The sequence below is a fragment of the Phyllostomus hastatus genome, unplaced genomic scaffold, assembly GCF_019186645.2.
Source record: "Phyllostomus hastatus isolate PE091 unplaced genomic scaffold, TTU_PhHast_1.1 phas_scaffold_93, whole genome shotgun sequence".
In the NCBI taxonomy this organism is placed as follows: domain Eukaryota; kingdom Metazoa; phylum Chordata; class Mammalia; order Chiroptera; family Phyllostomidae; genus Phyllostomus; species Phyllostomus hastatus.
Genome location: NW_025334042.1, coordinates 46,198,652 through 46,223,725, shown reverse-complemented (window position 1 = coordinate 46,223,725; position 25,074 = coordinate 46,198,652). Strand labels below are relative to the sequence as shown.

At 45.1% G+C, this 25,074-nt stretch overlaps 1 protein-coding gene across 3 annotated transcripts in view; it reads left to right on the top strand.

The window, feature by feature from the left end:
• The window catches only part of ETV6 (ETS variant transcription factor 6), a 219,403-nt gene that overhangs the window by 69,110 nt on the left and 125,219 nt on the right, over positions 1-25,074 (top strand). The window contains exons 1-2 of one of the 3 annotated variants that reach the window (XM_045829230.1): positions 2,902-3,049; positions 20,910-21,039. In XM_045829230.1, coding sequence (XP_045685186.1) covers positions 3,038-3,049; positions 20,910-21,039 — 142 coding nt within the window. In that variant the 5' untranslated portion in view covers positions 2,902-3,037. Of the gene's footprint in view, positions 1-2,901; positions 3,050-20,909; positions 21,040-25,074 lie in introns of those variants that run through there. The other 2 variants (XM_045829229.1, XM_045829227.1) reach the window with 2 other exon arrangements.

Sequence of the window (25,074 nt, the reverse complement as noted above, 5' to 3'; positions counted from 1 at the left end):
AGCCTGCCCTTGCATATATATCTAAACACCATTGCAGACGACAAGCTGTTGAATGTGGAGTTAGTCCGCCTCCCCCAATGGAGAAAGTGGCACAGAAGGAACCTTGTAGACCCCGTAGGCTATGGAGGCTATTTGTACTCATGCACAAGCCAACTGCATCCTTCACAGAACTAGCTTTTGTGACATGGACCCCATGTAAAACCATCTTCTACGGCCGTCTCCCTCACTGTGGCAGTGTGCCTGGGAGCTTCCTGTTCCATTGCAATGTTCACGTTCCCTTTGATCATTTTACATCGCTTTGGTCCTCATCTCCCTCATCCGTGTCACTCTGAAGTCACTTGGGAGGAATACTGATCCTAAAGATAGACTCAGAAAATAAGAAATAAGAGGAGCTGAGAAAATACGGCTTCAAACGTACTTGGAGCTGATTTTCCATTCAAGAGGTTTGAATAAAAGTGTGTTGAATGAACCTGATTTACACTGTTATGAAAAGTGAAGACAGCGTTACAGCACAGGTTCTGTACAGGCTGCATCACACCCGTGGGGAAGAAATGTAAGGGCTTTGTGGTCCACAGGTGTGTGCAGGGTGCCCTGATCAAGTGCCCCCCCCCCACTTTTAAGATTTATTTTTAGACAGAGGGGAAGAGAGGGAGAGAAACATCAATATGTGGTTGTCTCTCACCTGCCTCCTACCGGGAACCTGGCCTGTAACCCAGGCGTGTGATGTGTCCTGATCGGGAATCGAATCGGTGACCCTTTGTTTCACAGGCTGACACTCAGTCCACTGAGCCACACCAGCCAGGGCCCAAGTGCCCCTTTGACTGCTCCGCAGGAGCTGACCCTGGCAGGAGAAAGTGGCTCTGTTTCCAGGTCTGAGATTTGGTGATCTGTAATTCAGTACATGGGGCTTATGTAAAGGCTTTTGTTGCCTGTCTGTTCCTCTTTCAAGCTGGAATTTGTTCAGCATAGGAGTAAATTAGGGGTAGATTGTACACAAGTAATGTGTATCCACTAGCAATACATTAGGATGTCTCAGAAGAGAAGAGTCTCCATACACCTTAAAAAAATCAGATTCTTTTACTTTGCTGTGGGTGATGGAGGAGACGGGGATGGCCTTGAGGCTACCCGGAGATCCCCTTCAATGTTAATTATGACACTAGTTTCACTCTCAGATCGGATCATAGACATTTAGAGTAAAGGGTACTATTTAGACTTATTTATTGTTTACTCAACGTTTAAACCACTTAAAAAATTTTAAACTGGAAACTTTTTTACATAGTAACCAACTACCTGTACCTGACTTCTTCAAGTCTATCCAGCATGCCCACAGAGTTATTCCACAGTTGTTATCGATGTGTACTTACAATTTAATATTCTACTTTTAACATTATTTAATATGAAAATAATAATATGTAATATCACTTGTAGGGCCTTAGAGTTTACAAAACACTGTGACACACATTCTCTGTTGTTTTTGGTGGCTCTGTGGCATGCCACTGAACTGATCTGCCACAGTTGAAGGCTCTGTCTCTAAACTGAGTCTGCTTCAGCGTGAGAAACCATGGCAGCTTTAGCCTTATCACCGTTTCCTGCTCAGGCAGGTAAGATCTGCAAAAGGAAGGAACAGTTGCCAAATGGCCAGGTGTGCCAATTCATGGCCTAGAAGGGGCAGCTGTCGGTTGAACTTTGCCCATGTTTTCAGGATTTTATCTGATCTCTGGGTGTTCTTGTGAGTGTGCTCCTGTGTGTGTGGGAGCATCAGGATTGGAGAGCCGTTCAAAGGCCTCATGCCTCTAACTGAAGAACTTTCTCAAGGTCTCTAGAGCTATGCACAGCCATCTTGGAACAGGTGGGAGTCGTGTTGCATGTGCAGGGGTAGGTGTGGGTTCATTCCTCATAATGGCCTCTCAGAGGCTTTGAGAGGGTTGCTCCTTGGGCCACCCACTGTACTGTGAGTGGAGAAGGAGATGTGACAGGAGTAGCCAGTTTCCCAGTCTTACTGGTATTACTGCTGGCAGTTTGAAGATTCCCTCCTTCACCCTGAGGCAATCTCAGTATGACTGACTCAGACCGTAGGGAAGATAGTGGCCTTTGAACTCTTGGTTTCAGACAGTCTTGACCTTGGTTAGATACCATCTTGACCTCCGGAAAGAACTGTGCCCAGGGCCTACTGTTTTGTGACTTCTTCTCTCCACAAAATAACTGGTGACTTTATTTTATTTTTTAAGTTACATGTCTAAAGTTGAAGGTCATCTCTTTTATAGTGAAAAAATAACCATTTGCTCTGTGGTGAGCCAAATATGTGGGTTAAAGCAGGAAGACTAGCTGTACTGGGTTCCGTCCTAGGTTTTCTCTCTCTCTTTCTCTCTCTCTCTTTTTTTTTTTTTTTGCTGATTCACAAAGCATTTCATTTCTTTCTACCACTTTTTCTAGATCTGTAAAATAGAGGGGAAAGTTTATGAACATCTATGTGCTACTGAGGGATTTTTCTGTGCAAGTGAAAATTATTATTGATACAACCACAGGATTTGCTGCCAGCTTCAAGGAGTGCATTTTACTCTCTCTGGAAAGAGGCCAGCAGTAATGATAGAAACACAGTGCATTTGACTTTGACCTTACCTGTGACAGCTCTTCCCTTACAATCTTTAAAAACACACTCCACCATTTAAGAGAACAGCAACCAGTCTTCAGCAAAGTCTGTGGTCTGTGCAAGCCTTTGTACAGCTTTGGGATTGTGGTGAGAAAACCCTATTCTTCATTTGCTTCCTGATATTTTGGGATTTTAGAAGTGTTGGAAATAAAAGTGGCAGAAAAGCAGCATAACCTGCTTGACAAGTCTTGTATCAACAGAGGAAGTCCAATAAGGCTCCTGGCCTGGGATTGCCAAGCTCAAAGAAGCCAATTGTAATGTGCACAAAGGTGAGAGTCACCGAAGCCCAGGGAGCTCCCAGGAGGCCTGCGTGCAGGCAGGACCCAGAGTTCCAACCAGGAACAGAAGGTCCATGGCAGCCCAGGAGGCGAGCTGAGCCCAGTGACTATGGATTCTTTGGTGAGGTTGCATTACCTGAACTGGCCATGTTGCTGGGTGGACATCTGACCATTGTTCCTGCCCTGCTGTCCTGTCACCCTGTCATCTCAGTCCTCTAGACCTCATCCCGCAGGTGCAGAGAATGGTGTTGGCAGCTCTGTCCACTGCAGAATGCGGGTGGATTTGTGAGCTTGCTTTTGATTTTCCTTTTTTGTTGAGGGTACAACATCAGCCCATTAGGGTGGAGGTATAAAGAGAGAAAGCCTTTCCCGTGGCCCCTCAGTGGGCTGCCATTTGCCCTTCCTGAGAATATTACTTTATATTGCTGAAATCATACTTCCAGAAAATCAGAAAAAGTGCCAGAATGTCTTTCACTAATTTGTGTGTATACTGGGCAGCTTTATGGTGTTCTTGTGAGTGAGGGAACCTATTCACATGTGCCCTGGTGTAACCCCATCCTTGGCTCCCTTCCTTTCTCCCCCATTCTAGGCCAAGAGCCTGCAGTGTATTTGGTGACCCAGAAATGGTGAAAGTGAAACCACTTTTTGTGGCACTGTTCGGTTGAATGGGAAGTGCTGCTGGGGAGAAATCACTTAATGGTGAAGTTAGGAGTGGCTCTCTTCCTCCACAGCAATAAGAAGACTCATGAATAAATCTAAAAAGGCAGCTTTGGGTCTTTATGAAATAAAAACATTTTCCTCTCATTTCGTGTTATATTCCCAGCACCTAGCACAGTGTTCCACAACAAACAAGATTTTTGATACAAATTACGACTAGATGGCTGAATGAATGGGTGCTTTCCTTAGCCAGAATTTAGGGTGCTTATGGGGAAACATGAGTGTCATTTGTTTTCCAATATTTCTATGTGAAAGCAAGAGCTTGTGAAATTCCCTACTGTTATTCGTAAGAGGAGAAGAGAGAACATTTTTTTTCCCTACCTTCTTGGCCGATAAGGAAAAGCAAATTTCAGAAAAACATGGGACGGAACAGGAAGTGCTTAGAGGTTTAGTCATACTTGTTAGGTATGAAAAAGCCCCACTGCATTCTCATATTGTTTCTTTTATGGACTTAACACTTCCTACTTTGAGAATACCTTCCTCCCCAAGGGTTCAAAGCCCTTTATAGTCATTAACCTTCATCCTGCTTCTTAAAAACTTGAACTGGTAGCTGCCATTTAGCTGGTGTTAGACCAGCTAAAACTTTCAGCTAAATGCATTTTATCTGTCTGGGTCCTATAGCTTAGTTGAGAATGTGGTCCCTCTGGGGGACCAACTTGCCCAGTTTCCCTAAGACTTTCTGGTTTTAGCCCCCAAATCCCACATGTCAGGAACCGCCTCAGTCCCAGGCAAACCAGGATGGTTGGTTGTAGCCAAAAAGGTGACCCATGCAAGGAGACCTGCATAAAGAGTTCCACCCCACAGTCCTTAACCTCCACCCGATCAGGTGCTTTAGAAGTGACCTAGGTGACACTTGGGGATGGCGCAGTACAAATCTTTAGTGCCACTTTATTCAAAGCACACAGTCCTGGAGTTAGGAAAATTTGAGACAAGTAGTTCTACAAAGCAAATTTCTGGTTTCTTGTGTTTTTCGTTTTGTCTACCCTGTCTCTCTCTACCACAGTATATGGTGAAAAACGAAAACAAGAACTCATACCTACCTGATTTCTGAAACAAGAAGTGTGATTTCAGATACTTCTTTTGGTCTCAGATTTTTCATCTGAGGAATGAGGACGCTGGTCTCAATTCCTAGGGCCCCTTTTGGTTCAAACTCACTAGGAGGAAAGAAGCAGGAAGGAAGCAGGAGAGATAGAAAAGAAAATGGATTCCATCTCCTTTAATCAACTTTACTCACAAGGAGGACATCTCCTTTAAGCATAACTCTTTCCATGTACTTGGGGCATTTCCACCCATGACACCCCACCCCGTCATTTACTGCTGCCTCACACTGGGTGGTCTGGGCGTGCTGCTTTGTCAGTGTTGGAAGCCAAGTGGCCGTGGCCATGGTTCTCCAGGTGTACCTGACACTGGGCCCAAATACATTACCCTGGGTGTCAGAGTATTTAAATCGCCCCACTCCAGGTTTTTAATCATCTTGTGAAACACCAGAACTTTCAAAAAACTTCCTAATATTTCTTTTTTACTATTTTCCATGATTCATTGGGAATACCACTTTCATTTTGCCAAAGATCCTCATCTGCCAAAGAACTTCTCATTTTGGGGAGAAAACCTAGAGGGATCGTGGCTCTGGAATCTGACATACCCTGAATTAAAACAAAGTTCTTTAACCTTGCTGAGACTTGTTTTGTTCATTTACAAAACAGAAAGGTATCCTAGCTTCAGTATCTAGCGCATGGAAGGCGCTGCATGTATTTTATTTACCTCTTCATTTTCCCTTAGCCCTTCTGCCCGCAGCGTGCTCCCTGACCTATCACCTGGTTTTCATTCTTCCCCTCTGACTTAAGTTGAAAGGTTACAGAAAAGGTTACAAGTAAAGGAGAGTCAGTGCACAGTGAGTGGGTACTGACCAAATAATTATACCAGAGGATAATTATCTCTCTTCCTGACAACTCTGCCCCTGAATGGTTGTGGAACCAACTGGGAAAGAGGTGTCATTAGCAAAGAACCAGTTCCCTCAATGCAAGAAATGAAATGTGTTCATTAGTAGAGCAAGACGGGCACATTTCATACCCCAGCCCGACGCTCCATGCATGGTGTGGAAGAGTTGATCTGAAATCTAGGGGAAACTGACGTGGGAAGCTATCCCCCTGTACTGACTGTTGTAGCAGCCTCGGGAGAGCCGCTGGGTGTTTCCTGTGCTCACTAGCAGGTTAACCGAAAGACGAAAATGCATGTTCTCACTTTGGGCAGAGTGTGGGCCTCAGAGTTAGAGAAGTTGCCTTGGAATATCTCTCACTGAGGACCTCCCCAGCCCAGAGAGATGGGTTACCCAGTCGTGCCAGGACGTGCAGACCTGGCAGTGGCCACTTCTCCTATTGGCAGCCTCTTTATAGGAATCGAATCTTTGATTTCCTATTTCTCATTTGATTTCTCACTTTTTTTCCTTGCTGAAAAACACGATTTACAAAGGCACTCGAAAAGGATTTAAACTCTACAATAGATCATAATCTTACATGAGCATCATCTCTTTTATTACATAGTCTTCTATGTAATCATGTGATATCTTGACGCTACCACAGATGGAGCCAGCAAGCCCTCTCGGAATTGACCGTATCTATACGTGTGTGTATCTCTATGTCCTTAAGATTTGCCACAGCGCTGGCACATGTACTTGTCATTGATAGTTACTAAACATTTTATGTGCCAGGCTCTATGCTAAGTTTATCTGCTTCGATCCTCACAACCTTTTAAAGGAGAGCCAGTGTTGTTTTCGATTTTATAGATAAAGCTATAGCCCTTAACCACCGCTCTGCACTGCTCAAAAATATACTTAGAACTGGACAAAGAAGTCCAAGGGAAAGGAGAACACGGGCCCTAGATTCTCGTGTTTTCGTGTTGTGTATTTGAGAATACAAAACTTTTGTCTCTTTAAAATGTCACGGGAATAAAACTTGAAGGGCTTCATTCTTCATCCCCCCTCCTTGTAAAAGTGGGCAAAATGTCTTGGTAATTTATGGCATGTGTCCCAAAGGTGGCCACATTAGTGACACTAGTTCCTGCCTCCAGGCCTCCAGTTCCACGTGTACCAGTGTTTTCCTTCTGCGTAATCCACTCTCCCCCCCTGAAGGCATGTGTAGCGCCACCCACATCCACTTGGCAGCTGCTACACTAGAATACCTTCACCCCAACATCAGCACAGAATGGGGGTCATGGGCCTCTGATAAGTCAGGCCTTGCTTCTTGGTGTGTGTAGGCATTCAGGCAAATGAGCTGGTCTTTGGAGGACTTCTGAGCGAGAGGAGAGTTGGTGTATAGTCACCTAATGTGATTTCTAGAGTTGTGTGGTGTAAGGCTAAAAACTGGTGTACCCATACCAGCACTGAAATATCCACGTGAGTCTGGTCTCCTTTGGAGTTTCAAAAGTGGTCACTTACCAGACAGCTGGACACGCCTTGCTTGGAAGGAAGGACGCAGGTTTTGCTGTGCATAGGTTGTGGATTCAGAGACTGGTCTGCCTCTTACTAACATTATGCAGGTTATATAGTGTCACGGAACCCTTAGTCTTTGGTCTTTTAGTCTTTAAAAATGGGGGTTAAAATCTCATCATAAGTTGATTGTTGGGAAATTTAAATGAACTGATACATGTGCCTGTTACAGAATGGCTGACAATAAATAATAGTTTGTTTTTCTTTCCTTTTAAGTCCCCTCCCATCTAGACTTGAAGCTCCTTGAAGAAGATAGAGGTTTTGTTTTCTTATGTATCTCTATATTCTCAGCACCTAGTGGTGCCAGGCAGGTATTTGTTGAATCCAAGAAGGATCTTTAGAAAGGTCTTCGGATCATTCTTTCCTTCACTCACCGATTACTGGTTGTGTATCTACAGGGTGTCAGGTGCCGTGCGGGGTGGACGGGGGGCGAGAGGAGCTAACGACGTGAGGGAGAGAGACAGTACATAGATAATTAGAGTAATGAACAACTTTGGTCCTTGACGTGGGTCTTAAATTTTGAAAACAGCTAAAATTGTTTGGCATTTGTAACATGTGATGAGTAAGGTTTTTGGTCAGATACAAGAAGTAGCAATAAACCATTATCTGTAACTGGCTCTGAAGGTCCTGGAAGGGGTGTTGTAAAAGTGCTGCTGAGGAAGGATGGCATGATTGGAATGGGTGTGAGTGCATTATAGGGTCTCTATCTTGCAAGGCAGCAGAGTTGATAATGTGAGCTCACAGCAGGTAAGGTATTCCAGGAATTGGGAACCACCTGGAATAAGGCCTAAAAACAAGTCAAATAATGGGATAATCAGGCAAAGAATGTGTTTCCTGGAGAGAAGTAGGAGATGGGCGGTGCTGAGCGCTTGTAGCAAGATTTTTCTGTGGACAGTTGGACTGAAAACTTTGTAGTAAGTCACTAGATGGCCATGGGGGAAACACTGGAGGAAAGATGAGTTTGTATTGCCCTTAGGGAACGCTGGGAAATTGTCTAAGGAGGCTCATTCATTCATTCAGTAAACACTTCACACGTGCTTCTGTGAGTCAACCTGCAGCACCCGGGGAGCAGGGGACGTGGCCGTGAACCAGCAGCCACCGGCCCTGCCCCTGCGGAGTTTTCTGCTAACGACAGCCTTCGCCTCCGGGTGAGTAGGAGGGCCTGGGACTCCAGTGGGGGCCTGAGAGGCAGGGGAAGGTGAGGTAGGCCCCTGCTGTGGATGTAGACACAGGAGAGTCAAAGTCCAGGCTGCAGCAAACTGTCAACCCAGAAACAAGAAACTGTGAGGTTGAGACCTAGATCCTAACTCAAGGTCAGGGTCTGCTGAAGAGGTCAGGCAGGCCCAGACTGGGGAGGCTTGGCCTGGGACCTGAATGAGATACCTGCAGCTGAGTCCACGGAGAGGGAGGAACCGCTTTCAGCGGTGAGAAAAGCCCACAGTCAACTCGGAGAAGTTTTCTAAAACTTTTATTTAACTAGAAAATGTTTATTAACAGTGGTTTGAAATGAGTGGGATTTTTGTTTAGGTCTTAGGATATTCAGGGTCATGCAGAGATTTCCATCTTATTAGTATGTGCTCTGTAATCTAGAGGTAACACACTCAAGCTTTTGAAAATTGCACTGCCGTGTTTTCCAGTCTCCACGTTAGCACTGTCGTCGAAACCACTGGTGAGGCCTGACGGGTGGTGCCGCAGCCTGCTTTCACAGCTCTGCTGGCGGGCCGCTTTCTAAGGATGCGGAGAGAATTGCCCGTACTCTCCAGTCAAGTAGCTTCAACACCCGAGTGAATTTCAGATGATAAACCCAAATTCGGGTCCCACTTCTATCACTGTTTTAGAACGGTTTGTTGCTTAAAAGGAAGAGAAGACAATGCTAATAACAGCAAAATGCTTCAAAACCTTAGAAGAAATTTTTTTATAGGAAGAACTTGAGTTCTTTAAGTTCCAGTGGCGGGTTTTTTTTTAGATTTTTTCTTTTTAACCAAGGAATGAATAAGTAAGTCAGCTAAGTTCTTAAGTAAGCTCTCTTTCCCCTTCAGAGCCATTTTATACACAGACTTTATCCTGATAAGCAGCAGTTTTCAAAAACATTATAGGCAGAAGGTAGCTGGAGACAGATGACAACTTTGGGTAAAGTTCTCTATCCAGAGAAGGTGATTCGTTCAAGAATCGTGTGTGTGTGTGTGTGTGTGTGTATTCTTTATTGTAGTTTTTCCATTACCATTTAGTCCCCTTATACCTCCCCCCCAGCACCTGCCACACTGTTGTCCATGTCAATGAGTCCTTTTTCCTTTTGCCCCCTCCCTCTGCCGCCTCCCCTCCCCCTTTCTCATTAGCTGTCATCTTGTTCACCCTTCAACCTCAGTTCTTACATCTGTCAGGTGGTTTGGGGCTAGTTCTGGTGATGGGACTCTCAGAGTGTCAGGAGGATACAGTAGCAAGTCCTTCCTTGAAGGACTGTAAACTGTCTTTATGAAGAATCTTAGCAGGCTCTTCACCTCTACTAGTTTAGGGTTCTAAGATTTTAAGAAGTTAGCTGCTCAGAGTTCAAGGCGTTTCTTCCAGGTATAATCAGTTGATAGTTCATTATGCAACAACAAAAACCTAACCACTAGTACCCAAGGTTACTTTGAGGGGAAAAGAATGTCCCACTCGCCACTTCAGCGTGGCACGAACGCAGCCCTCAGAGCCTGCACAGGGGGGATCGTGCACCTCCCCTGGGGGGAGGGGCTCTTCAGTTTCCCTGTGCCTGGATATGATTCATTCTTGAGGAGAAGGAGTCTGGGGCCTGAGCGTGTGAGGACAGATGGACAGACAGACAGACAGACAGCCTTCTGGGTGGGAGAAAGGGAAGGGAGGGCAGGCCAGAAATGGAATGGGCTTTCATTCCTTCTTGCTTCTTCATTAACCTTGTCTTGCTCCTGCCGCTCACTTCAAGTGCAGCCAGTGCTGGGAGCATGGGCTCCACGAGGCAGTGCAGAAAGTGCAGCCGATGGGGGAATGGGGGAACTCCAGAGGCGGTTGGGACAGAAGAGGAACCACTGCAGACACACCTGTCTGGGCAGTTGTTTGTATATAGGTCAGGTAGTCACTATTCAGGAACTGCCTGTATTGCACTGATAATCTCCGTTTGAGGGTTAAAAGCAGAACAGTGGCAATTTACTCAGGCGGGGAGGACAATTGGCAAGTTGATTAATATGGTTTTTAAAAACCTATTGTGAAAGATAATCATCTAACATGTATCTTGACTTACTCTATTATTTCTGTCTTGATTTAGGACAGTGATTCTCAGCCTTAGTCCTCTGCGTATTGGAATCACAGGGGGAGATTTAGAAATATTGATGCCTGGCTGATTTACTTGGATGCTGGTTTTTTCCCCCCCCTCCTTAAAGCTTCTCCAGATGACTCTGGTATGCAGCCAAGATTCAGAATACCTGATTTAAAATGTGTGTTTCCTAAATCGTTAGCTGACCCTGAGTTTCTGAAGCATATTCAAGCATATTTTTCACGTACTGAGCGCTAATCATTTTAATGAAGGCAGGGATCTTACACAACATAAACTATTAATTAGTCTCAACAACAAACTACAAGAGCACAACACATCAGTTTCCTTGTTATTTCAAGCTGCTTAATATTCTGTTAATCACTGGTGTCATCGTGTGCGCGCACATACTTTTATATCTCATTCTCATTACTGTCATTACATTTTAGAATGGTACGGGTGCTGGCGGCACATTTCATAATAATAGTCACCTTGCCAGCAGAACTTGTTTTCAATAAACAGTTGTCAAAAACAAAACTCCCAGATCTTTCTAACTGTGACCACAGGGAAGGGGAAGATGCCTGAGCTACTACTGTAAGGAGTCTTATGTCTAAGAATCAGGGAATTTCTATGATTTTTGGCAAGTAAGGGTAGAAGTGACTTGCCGAGATGGTTTTTCTAAAAGAGGAGGTGCAGATGCATGACACTCCTAGCCAGTGTTTGATGTTTATGTGTTCAACTTCTTAGAGTTAGAGAGGTTGGGAGGGAAAAGAAGATAAATTCAGCCCTTATTCCTCAGTCAGTCATATAGTAAGGTCATTGTCATCTTCGGTCTTTGTTTCCATGAAGTTAATTTCTCATTTTACACCATAAAGACAGATTTCATTATTAAACCTCACATAAAAAGTACTACTTTATTTGAGACTTCTCAAATTCCTTATCGTAACAATGCCTTGCATTTATAGAGAGCCTTTGTTTCAAGAAACTCATAATATTTTATAAGCTTCATCTTATTTGTCCTTAAAATAACATTATGTGGCAGTAAATGTGGGGAATTGTTATGCCGTTTTCTCAGACAGCAACACTGAGGAGATGCTGAGTTACTTCTTTTGCTTTGCCTTTGAAGCATAGTGCTCTTCTGTGGTTTTATTGAAAATTATTCTGGTAGTAAACATTTTGCAGAGATATAAATCTTTTCCAGATCTAATTTGCGCTCGTTACTCTAGGTATAGCTTACAAGGCTTTTTCTATTTATATTTATTTCTCAGCCTGAGGCAACCCAGGAATTATCTGATATGCAGAGCAGGGGCTTTGTTCCCCTTGAACGTGGCGTGGTGGCAGTGGTCCTAGCCCAGCCTTCTCCCTCACTGACTGACTGAGGCGCATCAGCGGGGTGGGGGTGTCCTGGCTCATTGGAAATGGGCTGGATTCTGATAGTACCGTGTAGGACTTCAAGCAGACAGCTTCATTGGGGCTGCCATTCTGAAGACTCTGTTCAGCATTTCTAGGGATTACCTTCACCTGAATTAGAATGTAGATCTTGCTCTTGTATCAAGTCTTTAAAACCTTCTTATCAGGCATGTGGTCCGTTTAAAGCTATAGGCATCTTGTAATGACAAATCACAGGGCATAAAGTCTTTTTAGCTTGAAAGGAAGTCTGACTTGCCTCTCCTCCACACACCCCCCAGCAACCAGCTGGAGTTGCGGGTTTGAGCCATACCTTCACTTCATCTCTCTTCCTCTTACGCGGCTTCCAGATACAGCCATTCAAGAAAGAGATGAAGATGAGCAAAGCCCAGGGTGATGCTGTAATAGAAAGCAGAAAGCTGCTTGGGGAGGATGTATGAGGCACAAGAGGGCAGGTGGGAAGCGAGAAAGGGAAGGAGAAATTAATGGTTAGTGCACAGGTTCAAAGCAACCCTTTGGGCTCCTCCCGTCTCTGGGCTCTGCAGAAGCTCAACGCCCGTCCTTTCCTCTGCCCAGGTTTTATAGTCCCATGATTCCCGGGAGTGGGGACACCATAAATTCTGTAGGAGGGCAGTCTCATGGCAGGTGGAACATGCCTGGAAGGTATCTCTCCTTTGGGGGAGAAATTGAGAAGCCTCTCTAATGGTGCCCTTGATATAACTAAATAACAGCTCTCTCAGTTCATTACTCATTAGCCTCAGGCAGGGACACTGCAGACTGGCTAATTGTCATAGCCAACTCGTTAAAGAGAATAGCAGCTACGGAGGAGAAAGTGGGTAATAAAGAGCTGTACTTGGCCACTTGGTTGAGCCCAGGATATAAGCTGCTATTAATTTAAGTACCTGTTTCTTCTGCTGTTAAAATTAGGAAGAAGGGATTTAGTGACCCTCTTTCAAAAGGCTGATCAAAAGCTTGAGGGCATTTGTGGATAAATCCAACAGCAAGGCTTTATTTTTCCCAGAAGTAGAGCCTGCTGGTTCTGTATAAATAAAGCCATACCACCTTTCTTCTACTGAAGTGACCCACTCCCAGCAGGCCATGCGCTTTCCCAGGGTTCCCAGGAGTGGCGCTGTGTGGTGCTGAGCTCACACAGTCTCCCCTTGGAGTGACAGCGATCACCTGCATCGTGGCAGGGATGAGGGGTGTAGTCTGTGACATGGAGGGGCACGTGTGCGACCCGGGTCCAGAGCCTCTGCTGCAGCCTTGTCTGTATCAGCACTGGGATCCAGCCACGTGAGCTGAACACCCTTCAAGCAAAAAACACCCCTGGAAACCACAGCCTGGAATCACAGCTCAACATTGTGCTTACTGTTCAGGTCAGAAATATGTAAGAAGTTCGGAAAACAAACAAACAAACAAACAAACCATAGTGTCTCAAGGTTGGAAAGGATCTTGATTAAAATGTTTTAAAATTAGAACAAGAGAGAAATGCACTTGAGTTTTTTTTGCTTTGGGGGCTTGTCTTTAAGGGGTTGCTCTCAGTTCTAGATACATGGCTTTTTCTAATTATGTTCAGCACAGCCCTCGGAGCCTGTGAGGGGCTTGGGGGGCTACACTGATAGAGAAGGCGGTTGTGGTGTTCATGTTTTGTTTGGATCTGCTCTGCCCACACTGTAATTAATAAACTTTAACTTGCTAGGAAATCTAGGATTGTAGAGAAGCAGCATCTTGGGGTTGTAAGGCACCTTCAAGTTCCACCTCAGTGCCTTCCCACTGCAGGAACCCCTTGCTGAGTCCCCTTCTCGTCTCAGCTTAAATCAGCTTTAGTGGGAAGAATAGGTCATACATGTTTCTAGTGCACAGGTATATGTTGCCGGCCCCGCTCTCTGAGATGCTACAGGTCTTAACTATTCCTTACACTAGTCTTCCTCCTGTTTGAAGACATCTCCAAGGGCCTTTTACATCTTTTCCCCTCACAGGCCATTGGAGAAGCCGAGTTGGACTGCAGCCACTGTGATTCCTGGACGCAGCCTCAGCTCCTCCGTGGTACAGCAGTCTGCACTCTGCAGGCTCCGAACACATGTTGACAGGCGCCTTTCCTCCTCGCTTGCCCCCTCACTGCTCCTGTTGTCTCGCCTGTACATGTACATTTGCTGCTCTTAGAATAAATGGAAAGGAGTTGAGTAAGGGAAATGTATTTTGTTGTTGTGAAAGAAAATGTTAGAGACAAAAGTGACATATATTTACTGCAAAAATTACCCAAGAGGAGATCTCTATACAAGGTGAAGTCATCACATGCACAAAAAATCTGCAAGTGCCCTGTTGGTCCTGCTGGTCATGTCCACGGGCAGTACACATCCCTGGATGGATTCTGATGGCTGCACCTGCTCAGAGGTCGTGCCAGGTGAACTTCTCCAGTTCATCATATTTGGCCCCCTTCTTTCAGCTAAATGCATTGACTCCCTGCATCTATGCTTCCCACAGAGTAAGCAACAGGCTTAAGAAAGTCAGCAGCCTGACTTAGGCAGCTCTGTTTGATGACCCTCAAAAACCCTACTGGAATTCCAAGGGCACAAAGCAATGAAGTGAACCCAAACCACGACAGTTCTTACAAGCATGAATTTATCTCTTGGGATCCCCCATGAGTTGTGAAGCCACTGTGGACTGGCTGGTGCTACCTAAGTGTCATTTCTTATTTTTCCTTTTTATACTAACTATCCCATTTCCCCAGCTGGTGACTTAAACAGATTGCTCAACCCCTGCGGTCCCCAGATCAGGTTCGTTGTGTGGAATGGAGGTAATAATGCCTTCCTCACAGGGTGATTGTGAGTCTCAAATGAAGGCTTCGTGGGAAGCACATTCCAAGGGCTCTCTTCACGCTATCTCCACTTCCTGCAGTGCTTCCCAGCTAAGATTGGGACACATGTTCTGAGTACTATGTATGAGTACCCATATGTATCAATGAGTAAAATGACACAGAATTTTAATATTTGGGCCATGTGGGAAATTCTAGGAATTATGGTGGCAGAATTTGCAATGCCTGCTCCCATGCCTGGGCTCCTGGTGGACGCCTGATGAAATGCTGAAATATTTCATAATAATCATAGGAGGAAAAAAACCTTAATGACCTTTTTATAGCAATGCTTGATTGCAGGGGCTGTTGCTAACACATCTTTTTATTCCCCTTCTTGTGCATAGATAACATTGTTCCAGGTAAAGGGAAGACTTAAGATGTTTTGACCTATTTGTATCTGACAAACATAATACCCTGTCTTCTGATTTCAGAGTATATTAAATAGGCGGGGAAGCTGAGTAAAGGGACTGTTTGAATTACTAATAGAAGTATTCAAGAATCTGCATATTTCCGGTTCTGAACCTATCTTCTTCAATGTCCAAAGCAAGAGCACTCATTAAACTGGTGAAGCTGGGCACCTGGGAAGACCCCCACATGAGAATGAGCATGGTTTGTTGGGCACCCTGCCCATCCCCGCTCCCCAGGGCCTAATGGGCATCTGGGTAACCAAGGGAGGAAGCTCTAGAGACCAAGAGTATAGTCCCCACCCGTGTGATTTTCCCCCCCCCTGAAATCAGTTCAAGCATGTTAAAAGCCAGAGCTCACTAAGTTGCAAAAATCTAATACCTGAGCACTCAGAGGGCTGTTTCTCTGAGGAGAGGGGCTAGACGCCAAGAGGACAGCCGCCTCGGGCCGAGGTGTGGAATAGATGTCTTTGGGAACCTCTGGGATGGGAAGACAGCATTGCAACCTCTCTGTTGTGATTCGATGGGACTGGTTTTCTACTTCAGAAATCATATTCCAATACCTCAGACCCTAAGGTGTATCCCAAACCCTAAGGTGTACTGTTTCCGGGGAGATGCCAGAAATGCCATGGTCTGTGGCCATGTATACAATATATATTATGAAAAGAAGACCAGTGATTGCATCTTTTCTCAAGTTCTTTAAGTTCATCGCGCTAAACTTTGAGGTAAACAAAATGTTCAGTGTAGCTTTTTAAGTGAACGACATCGACATTCAGGAGTTCAGGTCCCTGTGTGTGTCTATTTGTATCTATGGTGCCAGAAACCTAGAAAACTGCAGCTCAAATTTCAGTCTTGCACATTTTTTGTGATGTATCGCTTTTGCTTGTTAATGAAAGCTTAATTAAAGAAAGCCAAAGCCACCACCTTAAATCATTTTGCAGCCAGAAGAGTGTACTTAAAATAAATGTGTATTCAGACTTCAACTTAGTAAATCTCAATAAATAGCTTCCCATAGCAGAGATTTCTTCTGTTCAGTGTACAGAAAACAACTACAGTATAAGTATCAGCTTTCCTAAAAACCTTCAGGGTGGAAGAGTCCTTCCCTCAAAATACCGCATATTACCCGTGTGACCGCCGTGTCTCTGGTTTCTGCTGTGTTCCACCTTGTCTGGGTCGCCGAATTTCAGCGTAGTGATGGGACACCAAAGAGCTGCCGGATGCAAAGGGTACCTGTGGCATTTTCTCTAGACTTCCCCAGGAAATGGTCACAGTCACCGCTCTGTTTCCATGACACACTTCTCCTCAGGACTTTGCACAGGCTTCAGAAACCGTCCCTGGGGGAATCCTGCCATTTGGAATGGAGGTGGGACTATTTCTGGAAAGAGACCCTACACCAAGGACAGCCTCGGCTTTGCAGTGGAGGAATCTTTGAAATTGCCTGCAGACCATCTATTACAAGCAAGCACAGGCAAACTTCTTTTTTGTTTTTCTCAATTCCAGAAGTGCTTGGTCTTTATTTCCAGAAAGTTAACATTTGATTAGCAAGGGGCTCTAAGTTTCTTAACCTTTCAGCCTCTTCAGAGAGTTAATGGTGTAAAAGCAAATGCATAAATACACTAGTGGGGTCCCCAGGATTTGGTTTATTTTGAATAGGAAGCTGTATATTGAATAATTTTGAGTAGGAAACACTTTTTTTCGGTAATAAGAATTTTTTTTTACTCTTTATAATATGCAGCCATTGGGGCTGGGGGTGGGGAATAAATGCCATGCTTCTACTCAGTACGTAACATATAATCTTGTTTCATGCAGTGGTCAGGGAATCCAAACAGCCTGGTTGAAAATGGGGGCCATTGGACAGGCACCCTCCATCGGCCCTTTGCAGTGGGGGAGGGGTGAAGAGGGACTAGAACTTACTCTGGTTTCAGGAGTTGGGCTTACGGCAACCCAGCTCCGTATCCCATTAAACTTTTTTTTTTTAAGATTTTATTTATTTATTTTTAGAGAGGGAAGGGAGGGAGAGAGAGAGAGAGAGAGAGAGAAACATCAATGTGTGGTTGCTGGGGGTCATGGCCTGCAACCCAGGCATGTATCCTGACTGGGAATCGAACCTGCGACACTTTGGTTCGCAGCCCGCACTCAGTCCACTGAGCTACGCCAGCCAGGGCCTCCATTAAACTTTTTTGTGAGAAGATTTCTGTACTGATTAGTAAAATTTACACTTCATACCTTGCCTAAAGCTATTTTTAGCCTCATTTTCTCTTTTCTGAGCTCGGCGCTGCTCTGCCTGCTCTTGTCATAGGCTCCGCAGTCGGCCTTAGGACTGGCAGCGCTTCCGTGTGGATCTGCGGGTTGGTTTGGTAGGTTGCGTCTGCACATTTGAGCGCAGCCTGGTTTTATGTTCTGTTTTCTTTTTCAGCATCTAGACAATAATGTCAGCACATCACAGCAGTTTTAGTCACTTCATTGACCTCCACTGGCCATTTATCCCCCTACGACACTTGAGTGCACCAATATCACTGTCTGTAGCATTTTAATTTAATTAGACCAGTGGTTATAATCCTCTTGGGAAAGTTGTTATCTCCTCTGTAATGTTCAAGTGAAACACCTTTGGTTTTCATTCTACTGACAATTTGTTCTAGAGGCGAAGGAGCTGTAAGCCGGTGTGTCCCCTTGTTGGGGTCGGACCAGAGAAGTGCTGGTGAGAATAAGGAGGTTTCTTTTATTGGGGAAATCGGACGTTAGTCTCCTTAAGCCTCTCTGTCTAGCTGTCTCCATCTGCGATAACGCAGTTTGTTTCGTTCTTCTAATTGATGACAGCGTGCTGAACGTTAAGTGCTTGGTTATAGTAATAGATTAACAAATCAGGAACACGTGAGTCACCCTAGAGATTGGCAAAAAGAAGGACAAAAGATTCCCAGATGTATGTTTTGTTCTTTTTGGAAAGGAACCCAGACACTGGGCTCCATCCTTTCTGGGGTCCCCTGAGTACTCTGCTGGCCACTGAGCCCAGGGTCACAGTAGGTTTGTGGTGGCTGTCAGCGAACCAACAGAGGCCCTGGAAGAAGTGCATTTTGCTTTCCCCTTCTTGGTCAAGGTATCTTTTCTTTTGTTACTGACAAGTGTCCTCATTGAACCTTTTTTTTTTATTATTATTATTTTTAGACAGAGGGGATGGGAAGGAGAAAGAGAGGGAGAGAAACATCAATGTGTGGTTGCCTCTCACATACCCCCTACTGGGGACCTGGCCCACAACCCAGGCATGTGCCCTGACTAGGAATCGAACCAGCAACCCTTTGGTTCACAGGCCCACGCTCCATTCACTGATTGGAGCCAGGGCCTCGTTGAACCTTTTAAAAAGAGCTTCTCATCCCAAGGTTAGGATGTTGAAATACTGCTGAGTTCAAACCATCTTTAGGAATAAGATGAATTCAGGGTCCACAATCACTCAGTCGCTGACCTTCTTTTTATAGGTTTCATCATAAAATAACACAGTTCTTGCCATCTAGAATTGTTTGGGTGTTTGGGGGAAGTGGGGTACAACATCCCCAGGCAAGCGCTGGAGTGTGGCATTCCGTGTAGTAGGAAGGACAGGACCATGCTGAAGTCTAATCACCGGGGCTGCCTGCAGAGGAAGTGCTGATGTGAAGGTACAGCACAGTAGTGGTTTAGCAAGTCGGAACATACCCATTTTAAAAGTGGTACCTAACTTGACTCTTTTGTAAGTAGGCCAGAGGTGGCTTTTTCAGAAAAATAAAGTCCTCTCTGAAAACTGGGTTTCTCCCATCTTACAGAGTCGGCAAGGGATGAGGGAGCCACGATGGGGTGGCCCGTCACTCCTATGGACCGGTTACTGGATCTTGGGTGTTTCTCCTTGCTTTAAAGAGAGTCATCGTGTTACGAAATGCTGTCTTCTTTTTTTTCTCGCGCACACGCCAAGCCATTTGAAAACTCTTTGGCTGTACCGTGTTTTCTTCATCAACAGTTTCACTTCTGCAAAAAAACCCTAACAAAACAGAAAGCTATTTCTGGGAATGAAGTTAACGGTAGATAAGATATCTAGATATATATTGGGATGGGTGGGGGGGGGCGAGGTTTATTCGAGGGTTGAAGCATGTGGAGAAGTTGTTACACTAGAAAAACAGACTGTTGAAAATGTTTTGAAAGCCTATTTCACCTCAAAAAACCCCTAAACAGATTTTGTATGTTTCTCATATGTGTGTTTATATCTTCGCCTCCTTTCACCTCCCAAACCCCAAACCAAACCCCAAAGATATAACTCATCCTTACTTTAGAATTGTTCAAAATATGTGTGATGTTTGATAAAGTTCACGAAAAGTGAAGCTGAAGGTTTCGCCTCTGGGTGACCTTTCATAGGACATCTTGATTTGTACAGAGATGAAGTTTAGGATGTACGCAACTGGCCTTAAGGCACAAACTCACCAGGAAACTTTAGGTTATGTGTTTAAACAGATATATTCCAAATGCCCTGTTTGCTGATAGAGGATGCCTCAGGGAATGTATAGCGATTCCATTCGGAAATTACAAAAAATACGTGTATGTTCATTTAAAATCGAAACTTCCCACCACAACCACCAAACTTCCCAGGGTATGAGCAGAAGAAAAGCTCTACTTCGGTTATCGGGCAGGGGACTCCCCTGCTTCCCTTTGCGCGCTTGACGAAATGCAAAATGATCAAGAAGTGTCTTTCCGAAACATAAACACCCCCTTCGCTTTATTTTAATCTGTGATTTTTCTTTTGCTCCCGATTTCTGTTTTCATGATGGCATCTTACTGATCTTTCCCCCCAGCCTATTTTTAGCCCCGGTGTGTCCCACTTTACTTTACCCGGTGAAACCACAGAAACTAACGGAAGTTATCAAACTAGTGGGTGTGCAGATCTAAGATGCAAATTGCACTGCTCTCCTGGTCCAACACCGTAGTTACTTCCTTGCCATCATTTGCCATGTTTTAACTTCAAACAAGTAGTAGTCCTTCTCATCCCATCCAGTTGTCTTAACTGATCCAACACACACCGCCTGTTTCAATTTAAACAGTGGATCTGCCCAAGCCCCGCCCCGCCCTTCTTGTCAGTTGAGTAAGAATTTTCATTTAAATAGTACTTTTCTTAAATGGAGGTGATTCTTTGAATCTCTGAAATAGTTCAGAAGGAAAGGAAATATTGATTCTGAGTTAGAAGATGGAGGAGATATCCATTAAAGTTACAGATAGGTAAGTCCTTGGTATGAAGAAAAAAATTAAATATTAGATATTTTGGATGGTTTTTGTATAGTAAGGTTGGTAGATAGTAGAAAAATCTTGCTCGTAGATTAAGTAACTAAATCTGGAGTTTATAATCCATCACTCTGAGCTCACCTCATTGGATCTGAGTACAGGACCATTGGATCAGAAGCTAGGGATATTGCCAGAGAAGAGGACATGTGGTTTTAATGTGTTGGTGATGTTAATTATGTGACTTGGTAGTCATTTTCGAGTGTAGTCTTTGAAGGCATTCTCTCGGACATACGTTCTCATTTCCTTCATCTTGTTTCTCCCCCTTTATTTTAGCAAAACCACTAGTATAGAGAGAGAGAAAGTGGATACCTATTGATCCCAGTGCAAAGGAAAAGCCCTATTTTAAACCCTTCCAGAGCTGTGTTGTGAATCCCAAAGCTGGAGACAGGAAATGCAGCCGAATAGTATCTAGAGAGGGGCAGGCAGGATGGCTTGGCCGGTGCTCAGAGACCCCCTCACCCCTGTCCCTTTTGCCCCCCACCCCTCTCCCTGATTTCACACCTCAGTTCCAAGCGTTCATTGTCTTTCCCCCTCCTCTCTTCCTGCCCTTGTTTTTAACAGCAGGAGCGAATTTCATATACACCTCCCGAGAGCCCAGTGCCGAGTTACGCTTCCTCGACGCCACTTCATGTTCCAGTGCCTCGAGCGCTCAGGATGGAGGAAGACTCGATCCGCCTGCCTGCGCACCTGCGTGAGTGTATGCGTGCTGGGGGCAGGGACAGACAGACCAACAGAGGGACCACGGGGTCAGAATGATGGACTGCATGGGGCCAGAGGGGCAGGGCTTCAAGCTGGAGAGGGGCAAGTTCTGCCAGTGTTTTCATGTGACTTCACCCCCTCCCCAGAAGGGCTTTGAAAAGTTTGAGAGTCCTGCCCCTTGTTTTTCTGAGTATTTGCTTCAGCTCTCTGATATGTTGCCCCCAAATCTGGGAATGGGTGAGATATATGGCAGAGTCAACTAAACCGAAGAGGTGAGGTAAATTTGGGAGGACAGTTTGTCTCCCTAAACTCACACTAACTCCCCTTTAATATTTTCTTAGGCCTTAAGTTTTGCTTAGCTTCTGAGCCAGACTCACTCCCTCACTTTGCCTGTTAAGCTGTGTGCTCTTGCTGTCCTTACAGGGCCTTCTCCCTCCTGCCTTTTACATGCCAGCTGCTTTTCTTTCTGAGATTTTGAATGCCTGGATATGACCTTTCTCTCCCCCTCCTTTCTTATGCTCCCCTGTCTTCCTTGTCTTGTGCCTGCATGACCTCTGTAGCTTCAGTCAGCCTGTGGTATTTCCACTCCCTAGTCCTCTCTGCCCCTCTTCGCTGCCACCTCCCCCGTCTGAATCTTCAACTGCATCTTGGCAGGGCATCGGGGCCAACACACTTGTGCTCCGGGGGCCAGGCTCCAAAGCAGTCGACACCTGTCATTTCCTTTTTTGTCTTTCCTGTGTCGCCACCCAGCCCAGATGATACAATGTGATGGGGGCAGCTGGGGAGAGTGAGTCACCTGATTCCCACCCTGATCACGGTGTCCAAGAAAATGCCAGGTTCTCTGGCTTGAGAATTATCCTGAGAACACAAGTCCAGGTTGTGGAGGACACTGGGGGTCACCTTGGCCCTCCCTAGTTGATTCCTAATAACTTAAATAGCGGCACGATTATGCTTGCCATCCCTTTCTGGCAAGGTGATGCTCCCCAGGTTATCCTCCTCTTGTTCCACCCCTCCGCAGGAGCCAGAAGGTTGCTTGCTGAAAGTAGAGAACAATAGGAGAGAGAGGACACAGACTTCTCTTTTCTCTTTCTGTGATAATTCAGGGAATCAGATGACTGATCCTGGGAGGTGCTGGGGGAGCATTGCAGGTGACCCCTTCTCCCCCATAGTTAGGACGATTGCTGAGCTTTTGACAAGGAGTTGGGAACCATGAGGATTCTTCCTCTCCTCCAGCTTACTGAGTCCGTCACTAGTTACAGAGTTGCTACGCGTTAGGGTCAGCATGTTCCAGCTTCACTTAGGCCAGGAGGGAAAGGGCATCGCCCCACTCTACCACCTTCTCCACAAGGAACTTTTAAAGATGATATTGGGATTGTAAACGTGCCAAGGTCATGGTTGCAGGCACTGTTGTCCTCAGTAAACTGGAGTGTTTTGGTACCACTGTAGCAGACAGGATTGCAAAAGGAAGCACAGCCGGATAATAGCATCTTTTCCTCCAGAAGCTGTCCTATTACTAGTATATTATTCACTTTGGGATGGAACGCATTCGTGCCATACAGGCAAATCGCCCCTACTCCCTAATCTCATTCATGTCTTCATTCCACAGATAGTTGTTGATTACCCATACCAGGGACTCTTCTGGGTGCTGGGGATACAGAAATGAACAAAGCACCAAACGCCTTGCTGGGCACAGAGAGAAAATAATCACAAACAGCAGTCCCAAATAGGCTGCTGTTCCTTTCACGACTTTTTTATTCCTATGTTTTGACACATTCCTCCAAGGAAGCCCGAATTGCTGGTTTGCGCCTGGATGCCTTTGCATATGTTAGCTCTCTGACCATAGAACTGCCTCTGCGAATGAAGTTATCCGTGGTAAAACAGCCAACCCGCACACCAGACCGGCAGCCGGGAGATCTTTATTCTTACGGCTGGTAAGCCAGCTGTTGGACTGTGAGTCAGTAGTCTGTTATAATACCCGGTTTCCCTACCAGACAACACTGACGGGACAAGAGGACATTAACCAGCGCTCTCCCAGGTGTTAGGGTTCTCACCCACAGAATCATTCTCCCTACCCGGAACTGTTTCTTCTACACCAAAACTTCAATGTGTCCAGGAGTAGACAGTTTTCTCGTTGAGCCACAGCCGTGCTCAGGACCTACTGTGTGCTAGGCACACAGTCATAATAGCTAATATTTATTGTGGATTACCCTGTACCTGGCCCTGTGTGAAGTCCTTGATGTAAATTACCATGTTTAATTCTCACAGCAGTATTTGTAAGGTTGATATTCTTTTTATACCCATGAAACACATAAGGAGTTTAGGACTTCAAGAATTTAAGCAACTTGCCAAGGTCACACAGTTAGTAAGAGAAAAAGTCAGGGTTCAAACTCAATCCTATCGGATTCCAAAGCTGAGGTTCTTACCTAGTATGCCACAATGTGTGTTCAATAAATATTTTTTGAATGGAGGGATGAATTCAGAGTTGACACTTAGCCATTCTTCACTGATGTGGCCATAGCATTGGTTCATGGCTGGAATCTGTTCTGAAGAGTCAGATGTTCTTAGAATCTGTTCTAACTCTCTGTTCACAGTGATTCAGTATTCTCACAGTCAATCAGTTATTGAATGGTTTGCTCCATTAGGTGGTTGGATGGATGGATGGATCCCCCACATAGATAGTTATGAGATACAGGACTATATCCTATTGCTGCCAACCTTAGAATATATTGTTAGATTATGGATTCAGGTCAGGGTGACGATTTTGTGTGAATGCCTAATCTCCCACAGCATGAGTTTAGGGATCTCCTCGGTAATCTGCATGAGCCCCGTGTTGACACCATTAGTTCTAACATCTGGAATGAATCCTTTGAAAGTGGAGGTTCCCAGGCTCTTGTTTGTCAGCAGCTGGGGCTTTCCACATGAGGCTGAAACGCCCTCTGCCCTCTCCCATTTCAGCACCCAGCTGCCCACCGACCTGTCTGAAAAACACCTCAGGAGCCCCTAGGATGGCCGAGGCTGTGCCGTGCACTTAAAGATGCACCCCAGCTGAGTTTCCAGACCTAAGAGAAACTGAATATTCTAACAAGGGAGTTGGGTTATTGCTGTTTTAATCTGGGATTCCAGACAATTCCCAGTGGAATGCTCATGGAAAGTACGGGGAAGAATCTGAAAGCCAGCACAGCAGCAGGACATTTATGGTATTGCTAGGTTGAAAGCTTTTTTTGCTGCTTGTTTTAAAGCGATACTCACTAGACGGGTGTGCCTCAGAGTGGCTTCTTTTCACCATTTATCCTCATTGATTTCCAGCTAAACCCTGTCTCTTGACTTTCTTTTTCTCCTTTCATTGTTCCATTAAAATATATCCTTCCCTTGTTGGAGGGAGGGCAGGGATCATAGCAGCTGAGATTCTGTTACTGAGGGCTTCTCACCACTTTGTTCTGCAAACACAAGGTTGTACCCAAACTGAAGACACAGTGTGACAGATTAGCAAGCTACTGAGAAGCAGAAAGTAAAGCCTTTTCTTTTTATTTGCCTGCAATAAAAACAAAGTGATAAATGGAGCAGAGTGTTAAGTGGTGATTACAGAGGACTTGAAAGAGACAGTCAGGGCCAGTCTGGGCCTAGGAAAGCACTCGGGGAGAAGGGCCAGCCCCCTGCCATCCTGGTCTGCCTTCCTCGCTCTCTGAAAGAGCAGGCTGGAACCCTTCAACAACCCCGCAGCAGGTTCCTGGAACTCCCCTAGGTCACCAGGAGAGCAAACACAAGTGTGTTTACTGAGAAGATAGGAAGAGCTTCTGTTTTCTTATTCCATAAACGGTGCTGAATTCTCTTTTTAAGCTTGAGGATAGATGAGCTGAAGTATAACAATTATAGCAAGTAGATAAAAACAAAAAGTTCCATTCTTTAAAGAGGACATAAGCCTTTTACTATACCTTGAAAACACTTAGAAGGACCAAAGACCGCCCCCCAGCCTGCCCTCTGAGTCCCTTGACAAAATCACTCTTGATTCTCCAAGCAGTGAAGGGCT